Source organism: Setaria viridis, chromosome 1 (genome assembly GCF_005286985.2).
Source record: "Setaria viridis chromosome 1, Setaria_viridis_v4.0, whole genome shotgun sequence".
Classification (NCBI taxonomy): Eukaryota; Viridiplantae; Streptophyta; class Magnoliopsida; order Poales; family Poaceae; genus Setaria; species Setaria viridis.
In genome coordinates this window covers 40,947,114-40,971,654 of record NC_048263.2, presented here as the reverse complement: position 1 = coordinate 40,971,654, position 24,541 = coordinate 40,947,114, and the positions used below count along the sequence as shown (strand labels likewise).

Genomic DNA, 24,541 nt, shown 5'->3' with positions numbered 1-24,541 from the left:
TGCAGCCGCCGCGACCTACTCGATCGCAATGTTGGAATTTGGCAGATTCTTTGGTGGCGATTCGGATGCCAGAGAATCCTGATTTTTACTGTACTCGGAGGCTTCCCGGCGGCGACGCCGTGACCGCGCGGCTGATACGGAGGCGATGAAGAGAGGTGGAGGCGGGAGTCTGGGTGAATCGCGATCGATCGGATAACGCGGCCCTGGTGCTTTCCTACCAACTTCATCGTCGTCTCGATCCTCCTCCCCACATATCGCTAAGCTCCCCACATGGCCACTTCTAAGCTCGAGATACATGTCTGCTCTGTTCATCTCTTTTCGACCCGAGTCAACTATAATGCAAGAGCAAGGAACCAACCACCACCTCCGGTAGCGATTTTAAGCAGCACAGAGTAGATTAAAAGCTAAACCATCACCAGTGGGCAGCGGCACGCTGATTCCATGGAAACCTATGTGCTACCAGCAACAATCAAACAAGTTATTCTTCTATCTAGTCTAGGCCTATTTTTCTTTCATTCCGATACGAGTGGCTGAGATCGGCAATCTGCTCATCAGAGGGACACATGCACACATCACTCCTGCACACATTTTCTGCTCCCCAGCACCAATGTTTCATTTTCGGATGATTCTTCACTTCCTAAATTACAATTCTGCTTCGTTTTCCCCCAAAACATTCAGCCTTATTATTGCCTGTGCTGATCGTCATTAGTATCACCTAATTTTCTATGAAGGACACTTTTCAGTATCACACACTCTTTCTTCAGGTGCCAATACTTCCCCCATCTCGAAGACTCATCATGGCACATTGCCATTGCACTAGTATTTACTCTTCCACACATTCTCCAGCAAGGACACCATACACCAGAAACCCTCAACAGCCAATGCCTTCTCGGCGTCATCGTGGCCATTCTGAGCAAACATCTGTCGAGTTCTTACCCCTGCTATGCTGGATGGTGGCATTGTCGGTCACGGCAACACAGATCAGATCTCTTGGCGCACAGCAAAAGAAACCTCATGTGTTCTGAAGGATTCGTGTCAGCTCATCTTTTATTTCCTGCAGAACAAGTGGCTTCTTCAGGACGCCGTTGATCCCTGACTGGGCGCACTTCTCCCACACGTTATGCTCTGATGTCATCGTCATGACCAAAGGCCACTGCGTGCTCCTGTACTGCCTGATCCTCGAGGCAACATCCAAGGGATTTACTGCTGTTATCTCCAGGTTGACCACAACGAGCTGGAACAAGGTAGAGGTGGGCCCGACGGAGTTCATGAACCCTGAACCTGAGGGGAGTGAGGACACAGTGCAGCCAAGCTTCTCCAGAAGCTTACGAGCCACGACTAGGTTGATGTCGTCATCATCGATGAGCAGAACCTTCAGGCCTGCGATTTGGCTTGATGGCGATGGGTACTGAAGATCAAATGATCCTCTGAGGCTGGAGCCCGAGAGCGATGGTTGCAGCTGGAATCTCAGGACCAGGGTCATGCTCTCTGGGAGACCTTGGCCGTCAAGAATTGCCCAGATGTTTCCTTGCATCATCTGTGGTAACGATAAAAAAGGAAGACAACAAGATTAGTCACTGAAACATAATTGATCCATGTGATCTACTCACAAGACAATTATCTGAATTTGTATTTCGACATGATAAGCAAACAAATTTTAAACAAAAGCAAATGATGTTTATCTGTTCAAATGTACTAGTCAGATTCAAGTACTATGTGAATGGCATCAATCATGATGAAGCAGACAAGTTTCAAAGTACCTGCACAAGCTTCCTGCACATGCTGAAGCTGAGCCTGAGATCAAACCCCTCAGTGCTTGGCTTCCGCAAGAACTGTGCAAGCGAGCTTGATGAGTCAGCACTCTCCTGCCTCTTCACCCCAATCACAAACTTAACCGACGAGTGCCCACCGGAGTAGCTTGGCCTCCATGGATCCCACCTCTGGTCCTCCATCGCCTCATCATCAGCACGCACCCGGAACGTGACATTCCCAGCATTGATCCGACCAATCAAATTGCCAACCATGTGCAGCAAGACATGGAAAATCCGTCGCTCGTCGCCAATGACAAGGTCTGGCAGCGTATTCTCGATGTGCACCGTGAAACCAAACCCCCTGAAGTCACAGAGACACCTCGCCACGCAGGCGGCATCCCTGATCATGGAGTGCAGGTGGAATGGCCGTGTCTCCAGCGGGAAGCGCTCCTGGTTGACAGCGGACATCTCCATGACATCGTTGATGAGCGTCGAGACAACGGTAGCTGTCCGCGCCATAGTGTCGATGACGAGCTTCTGCTCGGACGTTAGGCCCTCCTCCTGCACCACGGACACCAGTCCCAGGATGGAGTGGATGGGCTTCCTCATCCCCTGGCTCATGACGCGCTGGAACGCGTCCCTGGCCTCATTCGCCATGAGGGTGTCCCGCCTCGCCTGCAGCAGCTCGCGGTTCTGCTCGGCCAGCCTGTCGCGCATTGCTTGCGACTCCTCGAGCAGCGAGGCGTGCGAGAGCGCGACGGCCACCTGATCGGCGACCACCTCGACGATCTCCAGCTCGTGCGGTGCCCAGTTCCTGTCACTGGGCGGCACCAAAACTAACACGGCATAGCTCGTCTGGATCACCTCCGGCGTTCCACCCTTGAAGTCAGCAACCTTGAGCATCGGCATCCGAATCGCAGCCACCGTGCCGGTCCCCTCCTTGCCGCCGCCGCTGGCCGACCCAAGGACCGACTCCGGCGGCAGCAATTTGACGCCATCGCTTCCCTTGACCTTGAGGACGTCCGCGTCGTCGGCGCTGACGATGGCTTCGCCGTCGCTGCCCCGGCGGAGCTCGTGGGTGAGGCACATTCCGGACTTGTCCTCGGAGGGCATCCAGACGGCACAGTTGTTGAGGGCGAGCACCCTCGAGAGCTCGATAAGCGTGGTGTAGAGCACGGTGTGGCGGTCGAGGGAGCGGCGGATCTCCTGGGTGAGCATGCGAACGTGCCAGCTCGCCTCCTCCTGGCGCTTCATAAGCACCACCTCGCGGTCGAGCTCGTGGGCCTTGATCCAGAGCAGGCTCTCGCGGACCTTGACGCGCAGCAGCTGCGGGATGAGCGTGAGCAGCGTGATGGCGGTGAGGAAGGAGACGAGCGCCGTGAGGAACTTGGCGGCAGTGAGGAGCAGCACGACCATGAACGGGTGGGGCTCGTAGGTGAAGGCCGCCAGCAGGTGGGTGAGGCCGCAGAGCACGATGAAGGCGCCGAACTGGACCAGCACCCACCGGAACGGGAGCAGGTGGCGGAGGCCGGCGACGAAGTAGAGGAGCTCGAGGGGGATGGAGAAGTAGGCCGCGGCGATGAGCAGGTCGCTGACCTTCTGCCACTTGAAGATGTTGTCCAGGCTCCAGAATCCGCCGCCGCCGCCGCCGCCTCCGCCGTCGCAGGCGCAATGCGTGTACCCCATTTCGCCGGCGGTGGCGGCGGCGGGCGCGGCGGCGAGCACCAGGAGCAGGAGGCGGCGCATGGAGATGGGGGGAAAATGGCGTCTGGATGGGCATCTGAATCTTGGCCAGAGCATCGTCCGGTCCAGTTCAGCTGCGCTGCTGACGCGATTGCAAGGACACGCAAATGGGTGACCAAATTGGCAAGTTGCCGAGGAGAAATGGAAAAAAGGCTGCAACTTTCGTATAAATTGAGACGGATTGTACCATATGATTAGGCAATTTATAATGTCGGCGGCATTGTGGCGTCCAAGTGGAGAAAGCAAGCCGGAGCTTTGGTGAGTCCGAGATGGCGGCGATTCCGGCCGACGAAAAGACCAAGACTTGGGGACCTCTCCAGCACTAGCATCATCCGTACCTGCAGAGTTCCAAAGCAATTGCCTTAGAAGAGAATTACAAACAGGACAGCAGGTTGGGGTGGATTAATCCCTTCCTCTGAATTCAGCAGGAAAGATCAAAACTTTAGAGGCCTCGCCTGCAGCATTGGGGGCGCGCAGTCATCATCAGAGGGAAAGGGATGCGAGCAAGGGGATTGGGATTGGAAACCGATCGATCGATCGGTTCCGAATTGGAAGCTGCTGTTTATGAGTTTATCAATCAATCAATCAACGAAAGGGGCTGAAATACAGAGAAACGATGTGGGCGATCTCTGCCGCATTTCTACCCTCCTTAGAACAAGGGAGAAAGAGAGGGTACCTCAAGGCTGAGGTGAGCGCTTGTTCTTGGCTGGAGCGGCGATCCTCGCGATACCCGGCAGAAGGGAAGGGCACCATCCAGATCTGCCGGTGACAGTAGGCGACAGGTTGTCTTGATTAGCGGCCTGAGGGGGGCAGCAAGACACTAAACAGCGGCCGATGGATCAACCGACCTGGAGACGGACGAAGCAGGGATAAGAAGAAGAAGACGGCTGTGCAGTAGGCCTAGGCGGCGGCGAGGAGGAAACCGAAGAGGGGAGGGAGGTTTGGGAGAGGCATTGGCTAGTCTCGGAAGAAACCCAAGCAGGAAGGAAGCGGCAAGTGGGGATCCGCGACTAATCTAGTTTAATCTGATGAAGGATTTTCGCTTACTTGGACTTGGGGCCAGGGGGGCTGCATCCTGCAACTGCACGAGCAGACTAGTAACGAAAGGAGGGGGTGCTCTTTTCGTTTCCACTTTTCTCCTTGTCGAGTCGAGTAACAAAAGGAGGAGGAGGAAGAATATCGATCATGGCGGACAGTATAAGCTGCGATTTTCTTCTTCATGGGACGGGAAAGAAGAGCACTAACTGATTGTCAGCTGACTAACAAGTAACAAACATGTGGATTTTCGTCTTTTCCGTCTCCTCCTCCTCTGGAAGAAAGCTTATCTTTAGTGTAGAAAGAAGAAAGGTTATTTTTAGTGTAGAAAGAAGAAAGCTTATTAGTAGAATTTAAACTGGAAACAGAAGGGTGCTGCATGCAGTGGATAGAACAGAATAGAAGAGAGGAAGGATCCCTGTCTCTTTCTTGATGACTTATCTTTATCCCAAGAAAGAAAGCCGTGAAGAAGCTCTGCTTGCTACTTTTGTTGGACGGCCGAGCTGCATAGATGGATGGGGATATTTCTGGGAAGACCATCGACATCAGATTGCAATTGGTTGCTGGCTCCAGCCGAGATATCGCTGCCTGCAAGTCAAGTGGAGTGCTGAGGTGGCGGGCGTCTTGTCCGACGGGTGGAGGAGCATCGATCTGCATGGCGTCCTCTGAACCTGGGCGGGTTGGGTTGGCGTGTCAACTGTCAAAGGCAGGCACGCTGCACATTGAGCAGCGGGAGGATCATTAGATTTCATTTTAGCTTTTTTTAATACATGTATTTTCGTACACATCTAGATATATATTTAATGTCTCTGCTACTACCATCTAAGTCGGTGGGTCCGTCTATCTGCAGTGATCCACGCATACATGGGCTACCACTACATATGCTGATATGACACGATATCAAACCACTGCACTGCGCATGAGATGATCGATCACATTACTCATCTATCAGCTCAGTAAATAAATCTATTTATTCCCGTCATTGCAGCCTAGTAAAATTTAATTACTTTTATCTCGAAAAGGATAGTAATAATCCATCCTAAAAAAATAGTCACAATCCACGACACAAAGAAAAATAAGGAATGAAATGAAACGAGACCATTTCTTTGGGCCCCGGAGAAATCACAGGCCCAATGGATATTTTCTGGGCTCAACCACCCCATTGATCGGCCTAAAGGATACTCAAAGATCGAATATTTTTTTAATTGGATTGTCAATGGGCTGTTTTTCTTTTCTGAGAGGTGAAAATGGGCCTTCGCCTCGCGGTGGGCCCAACAACTTCCTTGTTTTGTGACACTCTCCACATTCCCTATTTTGTTTCCAACAGCAACTTGCATTCAACAAAATCACCGCTCCTCTCATCACAAATGCATTACAACTTCTTTGGCTATTGATAAATGTACTTTTTGTTGTAATACTAATTTCAGGCAATTGACCCCCACCTTCAATAATCTAGTATATATATGTTCATCATAACAAATTACAAACTTGTTGGTTTGAAATTACTAGGAGTCTAATAACAACTTTCTACTATACATATTACTACATCATATACATAGCACTTACAGCTGCATATAGTGGCATGCAACAATTACTATATTTTTTTTTCTGTGCAGTAACAACAACAAGAGAAGAGAGCTAATAATAATACACGGGGCTGTTTTCTTCCTAACAATTTGCATTATTACATAATTCAGGAATAATTCTCTATATATGGTATTTGTTTGTTCCATTCTGACCCTCCATTAAGTAATTTGACTTCTCTCACGTCTCTCATTTAATTTACCAAGTGCACATTATGAAATTAGTTTAGGGCAGCTAGGAGATGTTGCTTTCATGCACCTCCTGCCCAAGCCCAACTCTAAGAGCAAATTTAACTAAGTGGCATTTTGGGTTCTCTATATATAGTCCACAATTCCAAAATTAGCTACAAATTGCCTAGCTTTGTACGTTGCGTTTAATTGTTTACAAATGATACAAATAGATTTGTCTAGAGCAAAACAGTCTCATAGAAGAATACAATGCGTGCTATATTTTGTAAACACGTATTGTACTAAAAATAGTAGCTAATTAATGTTTAGAATGGTTCACTTCAGACAAACACACAAGAGATTTACTATACGTATATCTTTTTTAAACTGATGTGCCTAGCGTGCTCGTCAGCTCGTGTAGTTTTTTTTTCGTTGCTGCATGTTATTGACTTGAAACTTTCTACTTTCTCCGTCGTTTTGGTTTTTTTAGATTTATATATTTTGTTATGCATTTATATATACTCTATGTTTTGATGCATAAAAATCCAAAACGATCTATAATTTGGAACGGAGGGCACGATATTACATTACATGATACTCCTCCGTAGCAGCACTTAAATACACTTGCCGCATTGGTACACGCATGCAGTGCAGCTATATATATAGTGCCGTGCGACAAAGAATTTTGTGTGTGCAGTGCAGTAAACAACAACAACATCTAGATAACGCATATGCATGGTCCCCTCCGAATGCGGCGTCTCATCATCGCTTTCAACCTTCCTTATACCAGCTAGCAACTCTATTTTAGCTTTAGCTGACACTCTTATTACTACACACGTGTCATCAAGTTAACTCGATCCAATTAGCAGCCTTGCGTATGCGCATTTGTAAACACAAGTAGGTTTATCAGGAGAAGGCCACGTACGTTACAAACCAGCTAGCTATGTGCTGCCGTGGATCTTCCAGATGTATGTAACAGGCTAACAGCTACCATGGGTCATGGGTGTGCTGCGCTAGAGTTGCAGGTGCATGACTCGATCTACCCACCGATGCTCAAATCTAGATTCACTGAGAATTGAAACGGACACTTTGAATACGGAATCTACTATATATGAAGGAAATGGGAACGCAGTTGGTTGTCGTGATTTCATCACTTACAAGCTACTCCCTCGATTCCAAATTGTAGATCGTTTTGATATTTCTAAATTTATAGTTTTTGCTATACACCTAAATACGCCCTTCGTCCTAAATTACCATTTTGGATTTTATAGGTACATGTCTTTTGCTAAATATCTATGCATACCATAGCTAGATGCATATCAAAAGCTATGAATCTATAAAAGCCAAAACGAATAGAAAGCATTAAATCTAGTGTACATATACTATCTATCGAGGGCAAAACTATTAACATCTTCTTCATTGAGCACACTTAGCGCGCTTGCTATCGTCATCAAATTTTTAAGCAGATCGATGCGCGGGAGAGGTCGATCGATATGATGCGCGTGCATCTTTTCTTTTCCCCCTTTTCCCTTTTTATATGTCAATCACGTTCGCACATTTCACTGTCAAGTTTCGCTTAAAAATTACGTAACAAATTAGAGACAAGCCACAAATAAAGGCAAGTACAAGTATGTAGATGTCCGTCGTCATATGTGCAAGGTCAAAGACTAATCTCGATAGACAAGCAGCAGTAGCTGCTTCTTCCGTTCCAAATTGTAGGTCATTTTATCTTTTTAGATGCATAGATATTATTATACATCTAGATCATTACTGGGGAATGGACCTTTCATCCACTGCATTAGTGCTGGTTGGTCTTATGTTAGTACCGAGTCTAACGGATAGTTCCCTGAGGTCCCTCGTGAGCCCCTTTAATACTGGCTAGGGGCTCCACCCGGTACTAAAGGAGCTCCCATCCACCTTATCCATTCCCCCCAGCCTGCTACCCGCTCTTGTCTCATCTTCGCCTCCCCCCTATCTTCCTCTATCTCTCTCTCCTCTCTTTCTCTCTCTCTCTCAGCACCACCTCCTTCCCCTTCCTCTCCTACCGCCAGCACCTCCTCTGCCTCCCCTCCTCTCCCCCCTCTGCTCGCCCCTCACCGGCAGTGAGGAGCAGCGACGTGGCGAGGTGAGGCAGCGGCGGGCGAGGCAAGGTGAGGTGGCGGCGGGCGGGGCGAGGTGAGTCGATGGAGGGCGGGCGACGACGGCGGTGGGCAAGGGAGGGGGGGAGGCGGGGGAGGGTGGGCTCGGGCTGGCGGGTGCGGCTCAGGCGGGGTGGGATTTCTTTTTTTTTTAATACCCCCAGTACCGGTTATTTCAACCGGTAGTAAGAGCAACTCCAAGAGAATACTAAAAAATTCTTCCCCAAAACTATGTATTGGGGGTTCTCCCAAAAAATATTTCCTCTAAAAATATATCAGTCCACAGCAGATCGCTAATAAATAGCCCCCAATATTTCAAACACAGGCCACGTCATCGTATTGGGCCCATCGGAAGGGACACGTGGGCGTGCGGAAATCAGGATTGGGGGAGGAACGCCAACGCTAAAATATACACGGTGGCAGGCTATTTTTTAGCGTTGCTAAAAAATTGGGGAAGGTTTAGGTGGATTGTTGGAGTTCATTTTTTCTCTCTTTTTTCCTAAAAAAGGTATTGGGGGTAAGATTAGCAGTCTCTTGGAGTTGCTCTAAAGCCCCTTTAGTACCGAACTAGCAAAAAATACCGGTTGCGCAACCGGTACTAAAGAGGGGTTCCCAACTGGTTTTGATGGGGCTTTTCCCAGTAGTGGATACAATGTATGTCTAATGTCTAGATGCATAATAATATCTATAAATCTGAAAAAATCAAAACGACCTACAATTTGGAACGGAGGGAGTAGACGTATATAACTAACTAAACAACAATAGTAATTAGTAGTACATATATGCATGGTTAGTATAATATATATCTATATCCAATTACAAAAAACATGCATACATATGGATCTAGCGAGCTTCAACAACTCACGCGTTTACTTGACAACATGAGTACTGATCGGATGCGTTTAATTTACTTGACAAAATTCAAATTCGACCATATACACGTAATCATATATACATACATACATATAGTATGGAGGGAATTGAGAAATTAAAAGATAACATGCATATAACTAATCTGTAAAAATAGCACTGCTAACGGATTTGAGGATTTTTTTTTCCTCCAAAAAAATCAAGACAGCTGTGGAGTTTAAAGACAACAAAAAATGGTGCACACGCGGCTCTGTTTGGTTTGTAGCCACACCACGCCGCAGCTCGCCACAACTTCGGTGCCGCAGTTGGTCCTGCCACAACTAAGGCCGCAGTTGTTGCCTGAATTACGGCGGCGCCACACCTTGCCAAAGCAAGGTAGTTCAGTTTTAAAGTTGGGCGAACAAATGGATCGCGGCGCGGCCAGAGCGTCGGCGTGGCAATTCGCGGCGCAGTCCGATCCAAACATGCATAAAGCTTGATCATATCAACAAATAAACAGTGCACACAACATGCATGCATGGCTAACTTAGCTTCATATAACTAGTTAATTACGTTGCTCCCAAAAGACATTAATTCCTGCCAAAATTGAAAATTTCGAGCTAATAACACATACAAGTTTATTAATTTCGTTTTACCAGTTGAGTCGTTGTTATTGGAATCCCACTATGTATGTGCAGTAACAACTTTGCATTCGTAACAATAAGAAACAGTAGAAGCGCACAACAGTCACTCAATTGCACATATGCAAATTAAAGTTTTAAATCTGAACGTACTGCCTCATATTGCATGCATATGTATAGCTACATGCTGCGCACAGATCACGCACAAACGAATGTTTTAATTTCTTGATCAGATGAACGAACAAACATCAACAGCAGGTGAAATCTATGCACAAATTGAACTCCCAACCTTATTGCTTGGGAAAAAAAAACACGGCCTGAATGTGCTCATATTATTTTCTTTTCTGACCCAAAAAAATGTTTGGTTATTAATCATACGGCCGGTTTCTATCCAAGCAGTTGCCAAAAATATATGCAAACTTGTATAGTGCAGATGAGGGCACTGTACCATTATAGGACGTAGCAGAGACCGCCCCAGTTCTTGATGATCTGTGTCTAGCTAGCTCTTCTGCTGTACTCAAACAAGCAGCTTGACTGTACATACCATGCAATTTTTTTTTGACCAGATTTAGCTACGGCCTGTTTAATTTCCACTGGGGGATTATATATTGCTCTACAATATACAACTTGTAATTGGGTTCTGAAGTAAATCCTGGTGATCCCCCATTCCCCGGCCTACATATTAGATATATAGAGACGCATGCATGGATCATGATAGATGAATACCCGATTCGGGACCCCTGACACTGTTACTAAAGTACCAGTGTAGCTTAAAGGATATCGAATGCATGCATGCATGCAAAGACCGTTGCTAAGATCTAGGAGCACATGTACAAGTTGCACAATACAAATGCATTATTCAAACTGATTAAACAGAAACAAAATTTAAGAACACCCAAGTTTGCAGAGAGTGTGCAGGAGACAGAGATTATTAAGCCACTCTAAAGTTATCTCAAAACCAAACATTTCCATGCAACACATCCAAAGCTGACGAGCAAGCTAAGCTAGCTCCAATTAAGTACAAATAAACACTCCGAGAGATTTGATTATTTCACGACAGCAAATTAAAGTAGTACTCTAGTTCGTTCGTTACCACTTCATCATATGTACTAACCTAATGGCGCCACTCCATCCATCCATCTCCAATGGAACAGTAACCATGCACGCCGGTGACGCCATTCTCCATGCTAGGCAATTAACTGCTTCACCTTGCCGCCGATGAATATGATGGATATCAGTACGGTGGCCTTGGGTGCGCCGCCCATGGGAAGCCGCCGTCGCTCCCGCCGAGCTGCCCGTTGCTCGGCGGCAAGTTGAACATGGGCAGCGCCGACGGGTCGGCGATGCCGTGGCCGCCGCCCATGAGCGGGTCGGGCATCGGCGGCGCCGGGCCTTCCTCCTCCTCGTCGAGCGGCAGGCGCTCGTAGGTGGCGTTGGCGAACGTGGACGCGATCACCATGACCGGCCCGGCGGCGATGAGCGACCCCACGACGCTGCCGCCAACCACCTGCCCCTGCCCGCCGGCCAGGTACACGGTGAGCCCCGTGGACCCCGGCGGCGCGGGGCCCGGGAGGAAGGTGCCGGTGAGCGAGAGGATCTCGAAGCGCCCGTGGAGCGCGACGACGGCGCCGGGCGCCGACGGCTGGCGCAGCGCCACGTTCGCCACCGTCCCGGCGCCGCTGAGCACGCAGACGCCGCGCTGCCGGCGGCGCGAGAACTGCGCGATGGCGTCGGCCACGTCGGCGCCGCCCGCCACCTCCATCACGTGGCTGCGCAGCGCGTTGGGGCTGTCGCGCGTCACGAAGATGGGAGGCTTGGGCTTGTTCTTGGACCCCGGCGGGCGGCCGCGGGGGCGCCGGTTGGGCGCCGCCACCACGGCGCCCTCGCGCGGCTCCCCGCCGCCGGATTCGTTGGTCTCGTCAGCGTGGTCGGCCGCCGGCGCGCCTCCTGCAGGGCTGAGCTCCGGGTCTTTGACGGCCGGGGGCTCGGTCTTGGGGGCCGACGAGCCGGACGGCTGCTCCGGCAGGTTCAAGGGGCCGGTCCACCACCGGTTCGCCATAGCTCTTAATTTGGTGAATTAATTGAACTGCGCATGCAACCAACAAGAAGCAAAACACAGAGATCAATCAGATTATCGATCGGCAGCTTATTACTTGCATACACATGCATGTGATGTTTGTATCTGAAGAACCAGAAGACAAGAAAGGAAGCTACCAATAGCAAAAGAAAAGATTCATGTATGCGTACATGTGAGGAGATCTATATGCAGAGATATGATAATTGCATAATACCTTTGAATTGAATGAGGAGAAAACTTCTGCCAATCGAGTAATTTGTGTGGAGCTAGGAGAGAAGCATACGCATAGCTCACAACATATGAGTCTCTCTCTCTCTGCTCTGTCTAGCTAGCTAGTAGCTAGGTCTGGTTGTGTGAAGTGGAAGTTTGGTATGGGTTCAGAGAAAGAGAGAGCTTGGCCTGGAGAGATCAAGGAGGAGGAGAAGAGCAGCAGCTTGGTCTGAACTTTGAGGAGGGCAAGGGACAAGTGGGTATAAGAAAGATGGACATGTAAGTAGGAAGACTTGATAGAGGGAGAGGAGAGAGACTTTGGGTGCCAAATATAATATGTAATCTACTTGGCCTTTCTGCAAGGAGCACTCCTCTCTTGTCACACCCATTTCCCCCCTGCCTGTTCCTCCCCATATGCCATGTGAATTCAAAAGAGACTACATATTCTATGCAAGTTACAGGCTAGCGTTTAACTTGGAAGAATTTTCTTTCCCTCTAATATAAGATGGCACGTATTTAGGCTGGTCCCCTACCGAGCTGGTGGTGCGCTGTTTGGTATGCTAATGACAGGCGTAAAAAAATAACCTCTAAAAGCTCTATCTCTGCAGCCGTGGCTGAGAATTGGTATCCGGACATTGTTTAAATGGTAACGGGTAAGAATCTAACACGGTGATCCGTCATTCTTGTTTGAAATGACCATTTTACCCACATGGCTCCTTTCAGTTCACTACCGTGGCCAGGAAAACATTTTGAAACATTTCGGTATGATGTCCTACTGCTCCACAACCCTTTAGAACTGGTGTGATGTTGGTCCTGAATTAGGAAGGTGATAAGGTTGGGTGGGCTTAGTTTTGTTGTGGATGGTAATTAGGATTAGGCCGGACAGATTAGGGTTTTTTGTGTGTCGGGATGTGTGCGGAAGGCAGGTGGAGTGCGTGTCCTTTTCTCAGAACTCCGACATCCCAACTAAACAAAACCAGCCCTTTGCTTTCGTTTCCTGTTGCTATCCTCCGGCAAATCACAAAGTGTTCCCCCTCTGCTTGCTCTTAACTTTCCTGTCAAATAATTGAATACTTAGCACCACACTAGTGTTTTTCACATGAATATATGTGTGTCTCCATCTTTAGTGGAGTGTTGTATTTAATTGTTTTTATTAGAAGGAAGAGAAAGATATGGACTGTCAAGTACCTTTTGCAATCTTGTCATTGAAAACATAGAAAATGTCTAATCATCTCATGGAGAATGTTTGCTTCCGAAAAGGAGAATAAAATCCAGTGTGTTATATATGTTTGTTTGTTTTCCGAGCATGTACTTTCTGAATTAGTAATGATATGATGCCAATGGAGCTTTAAATGAACAAAAAAAAATAGAACACATATGGAACTAGATATATACAAATCATCCTACTTGACAAGTTCATTTTTAAGCAGTGATACCTCTATCCGTACTGCGAATATTGTTGTTTCGTTTGCTTGTCACTTGCATGATATGTGCGAGGTTGTCATGACCACAATGCAAACAAACGACACATGCATGCAGGCATGGTCTCTTTCTAACTGGCTAGCTTCTGAGTTCTGATGGATCTGCTAATAAATAACTAGCTACAATATACTTTTGTAAGTACTGTGTTGGCCTTTGCTACAAATTTATGTTATGCCAAATTGTCACGAAAACATTGGCCATTTCTGGATTTTCTTTATTTCAACAAGAAGGGAAATACTTTTAGTTTCCAAAAAGAGTACGGGAGTATGCAGCCAATCAAATACTCCATCCGTTTGTAGGTAGTTTTGGCGTTTATAGGATCATAGATATTATTATGCATATGATCTACAATTTGGGATAGGGGGAGCGGTTGGTTTCCTCACTCTAGGTAGAGTACTGACGGAAATTTGAATGTTCACTTTATCTATTGGAAATTATGAAACTTAGTTTTATATCTTGTATGCTACTGCACCATGCTTGCTTGCCCATGTTCCTGCTGGTGTTTGCTGGTTGTAACTAAGATTCTTTCTTTTCTCTCCTGTTGTGATTAATTTGGCATATGTGCTTCTTTGTTAGCTGCCTTTAAAATTTGAGGCAAGCAAAAAAGCAATTAACTAATCAACTGAGATATATGGTGCAACGGTCGAAGGCCATCTATATATATTATGTTTTATATGTACCCTTTTTCTTTTGGCAAATTCTATATGCATGAAGAATAATTGTCAAGGCCTTCAATCACTTGTCACTTTTATCCTCGTGGATGCTCAAATTAGCAGATAAAAAATGACATGGGGTTTGTTCTATATGATGGTGATCTATCAGGACTCGTTCAATCATTTCAACTACTCAGACATGGAGCGGCATCCGCAAGCTAGGAAGTTAGAACAACTTCAAGAGATTTGCTATCCAACTTACCAACACCGGTGAAAAATGAGCATTAGTCCTGGTTGGATACGCTTATATATCTCGAAAATCCAACCGGAACTAATCTTTCGAGACTAAAACTCCCCCTATTCCTGGGTTATTCACCCGGGACTAAAGACCTCCTTTAGTCCCGGTTAGTATTACCAATCGGGACTAGAGGGCCCGCCATGCATGTGCATACATGTGGCCCTTTAGTCCCGGTTGGTATTACCAACCGAGACTAAAGACTTTTTTTATTTTTACCGTGAATTCTTTTCTATATTAATGCTAATTGCTGCTTCACTTATATATACACACACCTATACGTATACATCCTTAGCACACTACTTACATGTATATGCCCGTATTGTATGCATGTTGTACATATATTTCATGATAGTATATGCATAATATTAATTATAACTACTTTATATACAATTCTTAGTATATTATATGCCCAAACTAGTATCAATACAATTACTATATATACAATAATTTGTCCTCGTAATTCTTATGATCCTCCCGTCGTGGTGTTACTCGGTTCGGCTACTAAATGTCCATCGTAATAAAATTCTCCTTTGGGATTTATCACCTCGTCCACCAGAAATCCTATGAGTGCTTCTTGGATTGCCAAAAGCCTTTCCTTCTCCAAGAATTCTTCACGAACCTACCACATCTGTAATTTGAAAATATGTGAATGTTACATCAATAATTAAATAAAAGGAGCTAGAAAATGATTAATAATTAATAAGTTTATTTTATGTACAATTATATGGTCCGATAGCACCTTGTCCCTCACGAAATGGTGTATGTGCTCACAGACGTAGTATCCACATAAACTATTCCCTTGTTCATGTCTCAAGCACTTTAGTGGGAAAAAATAAGTTATGAAATATTTGTGTTATAGAATATATAAAATGTGATGCATACCGTAAAAGTTATACTGAATGTAAGTTTTTTTTGAAATCACCACGATGATACTTACGGAATCATTTCCAAGCGCTGCGAATTAAAATAATGAATATGATACAGTGTTAGGTGAAAATTTAGGAAACAAACTTTTGCATAGAGATAAAGGTCTAGAATTATTACAAGTTAAGCATGTCTTGAATGTCTTGGTACTCGTCCTTTGGTTTCCTCAACGAATCAAACACAATAACATTGCTTTGATCAATCATAATTATAAGGAGAATCCAGTGGTAACTATGTACATAAATGTTCATATTAGGACTAACTAACATTAATTAGGTAAGGAAAGGAAAACGAAAATAGATGGTACCCACACTTACTTAAAGTTGTAATGCAGTAGTTTGTATTGCTTGTAATTCTGTTGCTCCAAGAATTTGTATATTGCATCCAATGTAGACTTTGGTTGATCCCGTATTTGCTTTTAGTTAATAAGCGTTGGGTCCATGAAGCCAACGTTGAAGTAGGATTCTCGACGGCACCTCTGAATTTGCATCCTACATAAAATGAAAGACAAAGTTAGTGGGATGACACACACAATAATGAGCCAAGCCAAAATTAATATCTAATAAACACACACTTACAGAACCCAGGCGCTGATAGGAGGGATATCAAGGGCATCTTGATGGTACCCTTCATAAATATCTTTGAATTCCAACCACAACAGTTTCTCACCTTCACCGAAAAATCAATCGGTTTAACAAGAAGAGAGAACATGACCCTATCATTGGCCGCCTGCTCCATGTACCACTGATGGAATTCATACATCTTAGTTGTGAGCTTCCATACCAATTCAGGCCTGACTAGAGGCTTGCCTAACTCAAAGGGCCATTTAGGTAAAATCTTTTCTGGAGGTGGCGGTTCGTCTTGCCCTAGAACTTCAGCAAACAAGAGACCTGTCTCTGCCATAAACTTAACGACCTTGATTTGTTGTTCTAAAGGCAAAGGTGCTATTTGTTGAGCTTCTTGATCTGCTTGTTGATCTTGGTGCCCGAGCTGGGGGACAGTATGACTGGATGACAACTCTCCTCGTTTCTTCTTCTGCCAAGACTTAACTAACGAACGATCATAGTTCGATAGTAACATCTTCTTGACTTCTTTTTTCATGCTAATAAAAAACTTTAATTTGGCTGGATCTACTGGCTTAGGCTCCATCAACTTCGTTTTTCTTTCTGCAATGATTTTTTCAAACCTCTCCCTTACATGTGCTTGAGATGCCTCCTCCAATTCCTCAGGAGTCATATCGCCTGCTAGCTTCTTAATAGGTTTATACTTCTTTTTTTTCCTCGGTTCTTTCGCCTTTGGTACCGTTGGCTTGGAAGGCGGTGGTCGCGACTTCTTGAGAGGTGTTGTAGGTGCTTTCTTGCTCGCACCATACTTTAGTTCCGGCGCTGCAGACTATGATTGAGGAGGGGTGTTTTGGTCATCGTCGCTCCCACCTGCAGGATTCAATGGTGCTGGAGATAGTGATCGAGTAGGATGCGACAGTCCCGGTAGTGATAACGGTCCTAGAGGTGGATGTGCTGGAGATGACAGTCTTGAGTTCTGAGGAGATGGTGGATGCGAGGGATCTATGGGAAGAAATGATGCCTCCTAGCCGGGGATGTTGATGTAACGTTTACACCATAAAATGATACCGTGAAGTGCATCTCCTAGTGTCCTTTCCCCATCACCTCCTGGGAGGTCGAGCTCTAGGTCTTCATATTTACTATCACATATCTGCTCCACCCCAACCTTGGAGTAGCCAGGTGGAATCAATATGCTATGGCTTGTCTGTCCTAGCAAGATTGGTAAAGCACTTTCGTACACCACCTGTACATATGGGAGAAATAAAGAAGTTATTAAACTCCGGAGGTGTGGATCAATTGAGATAATTGTATAAATTATATATATGTATACCTTAATAGTGAGGCTGCCAAATGGTCTGTACAACTCACATGAGGTGTGCTGAGTAATGTCATCCATAGGGTACCATTGGTTATCTTGCGCAACCATGGGTAAGCTTGGCATGTTCTCATCGGGGACCCTTGTGGAAGCACAGCTTCTTCGGCGTTGAGAAGGGCTGACGGCGACGTTGGGATTCAGCAGTGCTCCAGATTGGGCTATCTCAGTAACTACCAGGGCCACTCGTCGATTAATTTCTTCCTACATTCATACATCTTGTTCATGCACTTTAGCTTCTAACATGCGCCGCCACCTCTCCTCTTGCTGTTCCTTTCTTCTCTGCCGACTTCTGTACGTGTCGATGTCCCTACGGAAAGCAAACTTCCACAGAACCACTCCGAAGCCTCGGCAACGTCCTGGGTGTTCGGAATTCTTGAACGTCAAAGTCAGCTCATCGTTCTTTCTATCAAGCTTGAACTTTCCCGCTTTAAAATCTTCAATATTTTTGATAAGGCTGAGGGCCTTCTCATGTATTATTTTGTTGAAAATAAGTGTCCCAACCATAGGGCTAAGGGTGCCTCCGTAAGCATAATACCAATTCTTTGATCGATCGGGCCCGTCAATAGTCGCTGGTATGATAGCTCGATCGATTAGGTCTTGTTCCATCTTTCTCCATTTAGGAATTGCACTCCTGTAACCACCTTACCCTAGATGATGATGATACTCGTTCTTATGGGCATTGCCTGAGTTGACACGAACCTTGTTCGCACTATCTTCACTCATCTTGTATTCCAGAAATGAGTTCCAGTGATCTCTTAACTTTGGCTAGTCATTAAAATCTGGAGTTCGACCCTTCTTGATATAGTTGGCATCCATATTCTTCTTGAAGGTCTAAATTTGAGTTGCCATCTTCTTGAGCATCCAGTCTTTCACAATTTTTTCATTGATGCCGTCAGGAAGTGTGAAGTGTTTCTTGATATCTGCCCACAACATATCTTTCTGTGTCTGCAGGAGCACGTACGGATCATCTTTTTTACCCTTCATTCTCAAATGCTGATGGGCACGTTGTCCCTTACAATAGCCCTGCATTGACTCATGAACTTTCTATCGATTTTTTCGGGAGCAATTGGTTGGCCCTCTTCTATCACTTCGGTGATGTGAAGCCTTCCCTCCATTATCTTTGTACGACCTCGCGGCTTCTTTCGCTTCATCGATCCAGAGGGCTAAAAGTTCAAGATTCATTAATTAGTACATTGTAATAATGAATATGAAGTTATAGATGGGGTAAAATAATGAAAATGACATACACCTTGCTGGAACCTTCCATCATGATAATGTCTTGTTCCGCATTGTCATCAACGCCGTGCTCGGGCGCATCATTGCCATCACTGGACATGTTGAGGAACATGTCCGCCTGGCTAACCTCTCCTCGGTGTAGGTTCTTGGAACGTTTGAGCCACTACCGCCAGCAATAATCTGCTCCATTATATACCTTTCATCCTCTTCGTCTCCCATCTCAACTAATATTGACATTGGTTATACACACATGTAATCATAGTTACGTTAAATTAAAAATTATATCAATTAGTACAATTAATGTATAAAGATGAAATCCTAGAATAACCATGAAATAAAAGAAACTTGTGAAATATACACATGAAACCATACATTAAATTAAACACATGAATTGAAATATACAATAAATTTTCTAGAATTGAAATATACACATGAAACCATACATTAAATTATATACACATGAATTGAAATATACTATACATTGAAATATAAAATCTACCAAATATACACATGATTGAAATATACACATTTAAACTAATTTTCTAGGAAGTTCTATTCTCATAAATTATACTAATTTTCTAAGTATACTCTAATTTATACAATTTTTCTAAGTATTTAAACTAATTTGTACAATTTTTCTATAAGTATTTAAACTAATTTGTTCTAATTCTAAGTATTTAAACTAATTTGTACAATTTTTCTAAGTATTTAAACTAGTTTATACTAATTTTCTAATGATTTAATCTAATTTATACAATTTACACATTAAAGTCACTAAAAAACGCGGCTTGCATCAGCAGTAAGTTGTGGTTGGAGGGGGGGGGGTGCCCGTACCTCGCGGCCGGGCAGGGGGCGCTGACGCTGGGGCTGAGCAGCATGCGGCAATAGATGGTGGGGAAGCAAGTCGGTGCGCAGGGCTGGGGGATGGTAGGGCAGCACCGTGTGATTGATCGACGACGACGACAATGGCCGGTGGCGACGCACGACCTGGCGTTGTCCGGGTACTGCCGGGCTTGCGCACGGCACCTTGCGGCGGTGGAGAAGCCGGCGGGCCGGGGGAGGAGGAGGGCTTCGTCGGGGAGCCGGGGTGCGGAGGCGAAGGGGCGGCCGGGCCACGCGCGCGAAATGCTGCGGCGGTCGGGGGCGCTCCGGGGGATGGCATCGGAGAGCCAAGGCGCGGAGAAGATGGTAGTGGTGCGGTGGCCAGAGAGCGACAACAACGGTGGAGGAGATGACGGCGGCAACGGATTGAGGTGACGAGGAGGAGGGCTGGGATTGGAGAGGGGGCGGTGATAGCACCGGCCGGTTTGTGGCGGCACGCAAGGGGAGGCCGGGGGAGGGTGTTGGGGGTGCCGTGGCGCGCGGAGGCAAGAAGAGACGACGACATCGAGGAGGACGGCGCAGACGAGGCGGGACGACGGTCGGGAAATGGAGGAGAGACGAGGCGGCTACGAAATTTTCTAGGTTCGGGAGGAGGAAGAAGGTACGGATATTTATACCCCCTTTAGTCCTAGTTTGTAATACCACCCGAGACCCTGGAACTAATCTAGTCCTAGGTGATATTACCAACCGGGACTAAAGTGGGTGGTCTTTAGTCCCGAGTCGTTTTACCACCCGGGACTAAAAGGGTTCCCATGCGCGGGAGATGAAAATGGACCCCTTTAGTCCGAGGTGGTATTACCAACCGGGACTAAAGGGTATTCTCCCTTTTCAATTCCCAACGGTTTGATTAAATTGATTTGGTTTTTTTATATGTTCTAAATTGATTTTGTACTTCTATTATCCAAGAAAATCGTAATATTCAATAATTTGAACATGCAAAAATATATTAAATTATCAAATAATTATTTTTACACTTTATTGATAAAAAGCTCTTGTAATAAATAATTTGATCATGAAAAAAATGTATCCAATTGTTTTAAACCACATAATAATTTTGAACTTGTTCTCGATGAAAGCTCTTATTTCCTCCCCTTTGCATTTCCCGCACAACCTCATAATAATTTGATCGAATAATAATGTGGTGAGCCAAAACTTCACATAAATGATGATCATATCTAGTGCATTACATAAATGAGTTTTTCACATCATTAAAATATAATAGAAAGGTTATGATATATGACCACAGAGCATTACATAAAGGTTGACAATAGAGCAATACAATGTAACATTAAAAAACTTCTTCTTGACGAAAGTTCATTGGTCATGATCGCGGCGTAAGTACGAAGCTTCTTCTTTGGTATAATGATGCTTGGGTCAACTTCGATGCCATCAAACTAATCATAATCATCTGACTGGTTTGTTTTGTCCTCGACTCCCACAAATTTTCTTTTATGTGGGAGAACTATATGGCGCTTTGGCACCCATGGTTTTTCTTTATCTTCTGAATTTTTCTTGGATTTGCTAGACATGTCTTTCACATAGAAAACCTGATGCACATCATTGGCAAGGACGAATGGTTCATCGTTATATCCAGTCTTGGTCAGGTCCACTATTGTCATTTCATACTGATCTTTCAATATGCCACCTCCAGTTAGCTTCACCCATTGGCAACAAAATAGAGGGATGTTCAGCAGTCTGTATTTGAGTTACCAGATCTCCTCTATGAAACCATAATACGAGTCCTTGCTCCTATTGCTGCCTATGCCTCTATACGAACACCACTATTTTGGTTGATGCTTTTTTGATCTTGGGCTCTCGTGTAAAATGTATAACCATTTATCTCATAACCTTGGAATTTCACGATTGTGCTAGAAGGTCCCGTAGCTAACCAAGCGATTTGTTCACGAATCACGGAGTTACCCATAAGTGTTGACGCAACCAAGGGGGAAAAGTATCCATGTGATGACGTATAATCCAGACATCGGATTTCGTCGGGTATTGAGAAAATAGATCGGCTTGTGTTCCTCAATATACAGAGCCACAATGGATGATTGTTGCAGAATCGTGAAATATGCTTTACGGAACAAATCACTATCATTGCTCAAACTTGATTTCCTTCCAAGGGTGCCTTTTCCTCGTAGCTTCCCCTCGTGGCGTGATACTGGAACCCCAATCAAATTAATTGAGTCAATAAAATCAACACAAAACTCAATGACCTTCTCTGTTCCATATCCCTTGGTGATGCTTCCTTCTGGATGAGCACAATTAAGAACATAGTTTTTTAGACTGACATGAACCTCTCGAAAGGCCACATGTTGTACAGAAATACTGGACCAAGAATATATACTGGACCAAGAATATTAATCTCTTTGACTAGGTGAACCAGGAGGTGCATCATAATATTGAAGAAGGACGGTGAAAATACCAACTCAAAACTGACAAGATATTGTACCACATCATTCTATAGCAGTAGCTTGGTTGGATCGATTATCTTCTGCGAAATTGCATTGAGAAACACGCATAGCTATAGGAGCACCAATCGTACTTTCTCTGATTGAATACCCCTCAGTGCAACCGGAATCAACTGGGTCATCAACATGTGGTAGTCATGGACCTTTAGATTTGTGAACTTCTTTTCTTTCATATTTATTATTCCCTTTATATTCGAGGAGTACCCAAACGGAACCTTGATACTATTCATGTAGTCAAACATGCTATCCTTCTCTTCTTTGCTGAGAGTGTAACTAGCAGGACGTGAGTATGATGTCCTTTATCTCTCTTTTCCGGATGTAGGTCATCTCATTGCTTCATACGTTTCAGGTTCTGTCGTGCTTCCAATGTATCTTTTGAGTTCCCATAACAACCCAGGAAGCCTAGCACGTTCATGCAAAGATTCTTTGTCATGTGCATCACGTCTATGGCGTTGCGAACCTCTAGGATTTTCCAATAAGGTAGCTCCCAAAATATAGACTTCTTCTTCCACATGGGTGCATGTTCATTATCGTCGTTCAATACAGGTTCACTACCAAGACCCTTTCCAAAGACTACCCTTACATCTTTTATCATCTCAAATACACGCTTTCCATTACGATGTGCATGTTTTTTACGATGGTCTGGCGCCCCTTTGAAATGCATCACTTTCTTTCTTAATGGGTAGTTAGCAGGAAGAAATCAATGATACCTCATATACATGACCTTCCTATAGTGTTTCAAATAGATGTTGTTGTGTCATCTAAACAATGGGTGCAGGCCAGATATTCCTTATTTGTCTATCCTGAAAAGTTACTCAGCGTACGCCAATCATTGATTGTTATAAACAACAATGCTCGTAGGTCAAAGCTCTCTTGTTTATGCTCATCCCAACACGTACACCTTCTTTCTTCCAAAGCAGTAAAAGTTCATCAACCAATGGTCTTAGGTACACGTCAATGTCGTTGCCGGGTTGTTTTGGGCCTGGGATAAGCACCGACATCATAGTGAACTTCTGCTTCATTCACAGCTAAGGAGGAAGGTTGAACATACATAGGGTCACAGGCCAAATACTATGACCACTCCTCAACTCACCGAATAGATTGAATCCATCAGTAATTAAATCAAACCTTATGTTCCTTGTATCACTTTCAAAGTTTAGGAATGCTCTATCAATTGATCTCCACTGGGCCCCATCAGTGGGTTGTCTAAGCATGTCATCTTGCTTACATTTTTATTTGTGCCATCGCATCAACTTAGCATTCATCTTATTTCTGAACAAACGCTTCAAACGTGGTATTATAGGGAAATACCACATCACCTTCATGGGAACTCTCTTCTTGGGAGGCTGCCTCTCAACATCACCAGGATCATCTCGCTTGATTTTATACTGCAGTGCTCCGCACACAGGACAAGCATCCAATTTCTCAAATTCATCACCACGATAGAGGATACAATCATTAGGGCATGCGTGTATCTTCTGAACTTCCAATTCCAGAGAGCAAACAACAACCCGTTTAGCTTCATATATTGTGAATGGCAATTCATTATTCTCAGGAAGCATGTTCTTTACAATTTTCAATATCCCCTGAAATGCCTTATCGAACACACCATTTTTTGCTTTCCATTGCATCATTTCCAGTGTGGTACCTAGTTTTTTATGCCTTTGCTTGCAATCTTGGTACAATAATTTTTTATGATCATCTATCGTACACTGCAACTTTTCTGATTCCTTCTCAGTTTCGCAGTCTTTCTGTGCATCCCGTAGCACCTGACCAAGATCATCAATAGGGTCATCTTCTAAAAACTCTTCTTCATCAGCCTCACCCATTGTAGTATCTGCAAAAACTTGGCCTGCAACCCAATCCGAAATGTTGCTATCATCCTCCTATTCCTTGCCGTCTTCCATTATAACCCCTATTTCACCATGCTTGGTCTAAACCAAATAGTTAGGCATGAAACCGTATCTAAACAAGTGGCTGTGAAGAGTCCCCCAAGAAAAGTAGTCCTTGTTGTTATTGCATTGGAAGCATAGACAACAAATGAAAAACCCTTCTCTGACTTGTTGTCTTTGGCCACTTCGAGAAAATAATGCAAGCCATCAACAAACTTCTTGGTCCATCTGTCTGCATTGTACATCCATTGCTGGTCCATCTGCATCGTATTACGTGAAAATTGGACATAGATCTTCGTATTAGATAAAGAACTTGATCGATATTAGGTAGTGGAAAAATAGAGTAAATATGTTTATAATATTTAATCTTTGCAATAAACATGAGATAAATAAAGTATTGGTCAAAGAAATAGAATTATTGTTAAATTAGAGTGATATGAAAATTACACCAGTCACTAGTTCGACAAAAATAAAAATGCTCGAATTCTGGAACAAGACAACAAAGATATATTAAAGATTTAAGACGCTCCATAGTGGACTTCATGGAGTCGAGAATTCTAAAATAATGGT

General features: G+C 44.7%; 2 protein-coding genes and 1 pseudogene across 11 annotated transcripts; all 3 read right to left on the bottom strand.

Moving 5' to 3' along the window:
* Positions 1-350: 350 nt before the first annotated feature.
* Positions 351-4,980, bottom strand: LOC117841610 (ethylene receptor 3). 10 transcript variants are annotated; one of them, XM_072290480.1, is made up of 6 exons: positions 4,343-4,535; positions 4,171-4,253; positions 3,950-4,052; positions 3,682-3,832; positions 1,761-3,573; positions 351-1,537 (listed from the first exon to the last, which is right to left on the bottom strand). In XM_072290480.1, the coding sequence occupies exons 5-6, from the start codon at positions 3,549-3,551 to the stop codon at positions 1,013-1,015; spliced, it is 2,316 nt and encodes a 771-aa protein (XP_072146581.1). In that variant the 5' UTR covers positions 3,552-3,573; positions 3,682-3,832; positions 3,950-4,052; positions 4,171-4,253; positions 4,343-4,535; the 3' UTR covers positions 351-1,012. The 10 variants fall into 10 exon arrangements, with proteins under 10 accessions (XP_072146581.1, XP_072146583.1, XP_034577929.1 ...); XM_072290482.1 differs by having other exon boundaries at positions 3,950-4,049; XM_034722038.2 differs by lacking the exons at positions 3,950-4,052; positions 4,343-4,535 and adding an exon at positions 4,542-4,980 and having other exon boundaries at positions 4,171-4,342.
* Positions 4,981-10,745: 5,765 nt separating this feature from the next.
* On the bottom strand, positions 10,746-12,547 carry LOC117845822 (AT-hook motif nuclear-localized protein 20). The gene is made up of 2 exons (XM_034726913.2): positions 12,200-12,547; positions 10,746-11,994 (listed from the first exon to the last, which is right to left on the bottom strand). Exon 2 carries the CDS (start codon positions 11,965-11,967, stop codon positions 11,143-11,145), a length of 825 nt encoding a protein of 274 aa, XP_034582804.1. The 5' UTR covers positions 11,968-11,994; positions 12,200-12,547; the 3' UTR covers positions 10,746-11,142.
* A 3,579-nt stretch (positions 12,548-16,126) lies between these two features.
* LOC140221704 (uncharacterized) lies at positions 16,127-17,541 on the bottom strand (annotated as a pseudogene).
* Between the last annotated feature and the right edge of the window lie 7,000 nt (positions 17,542-24,541).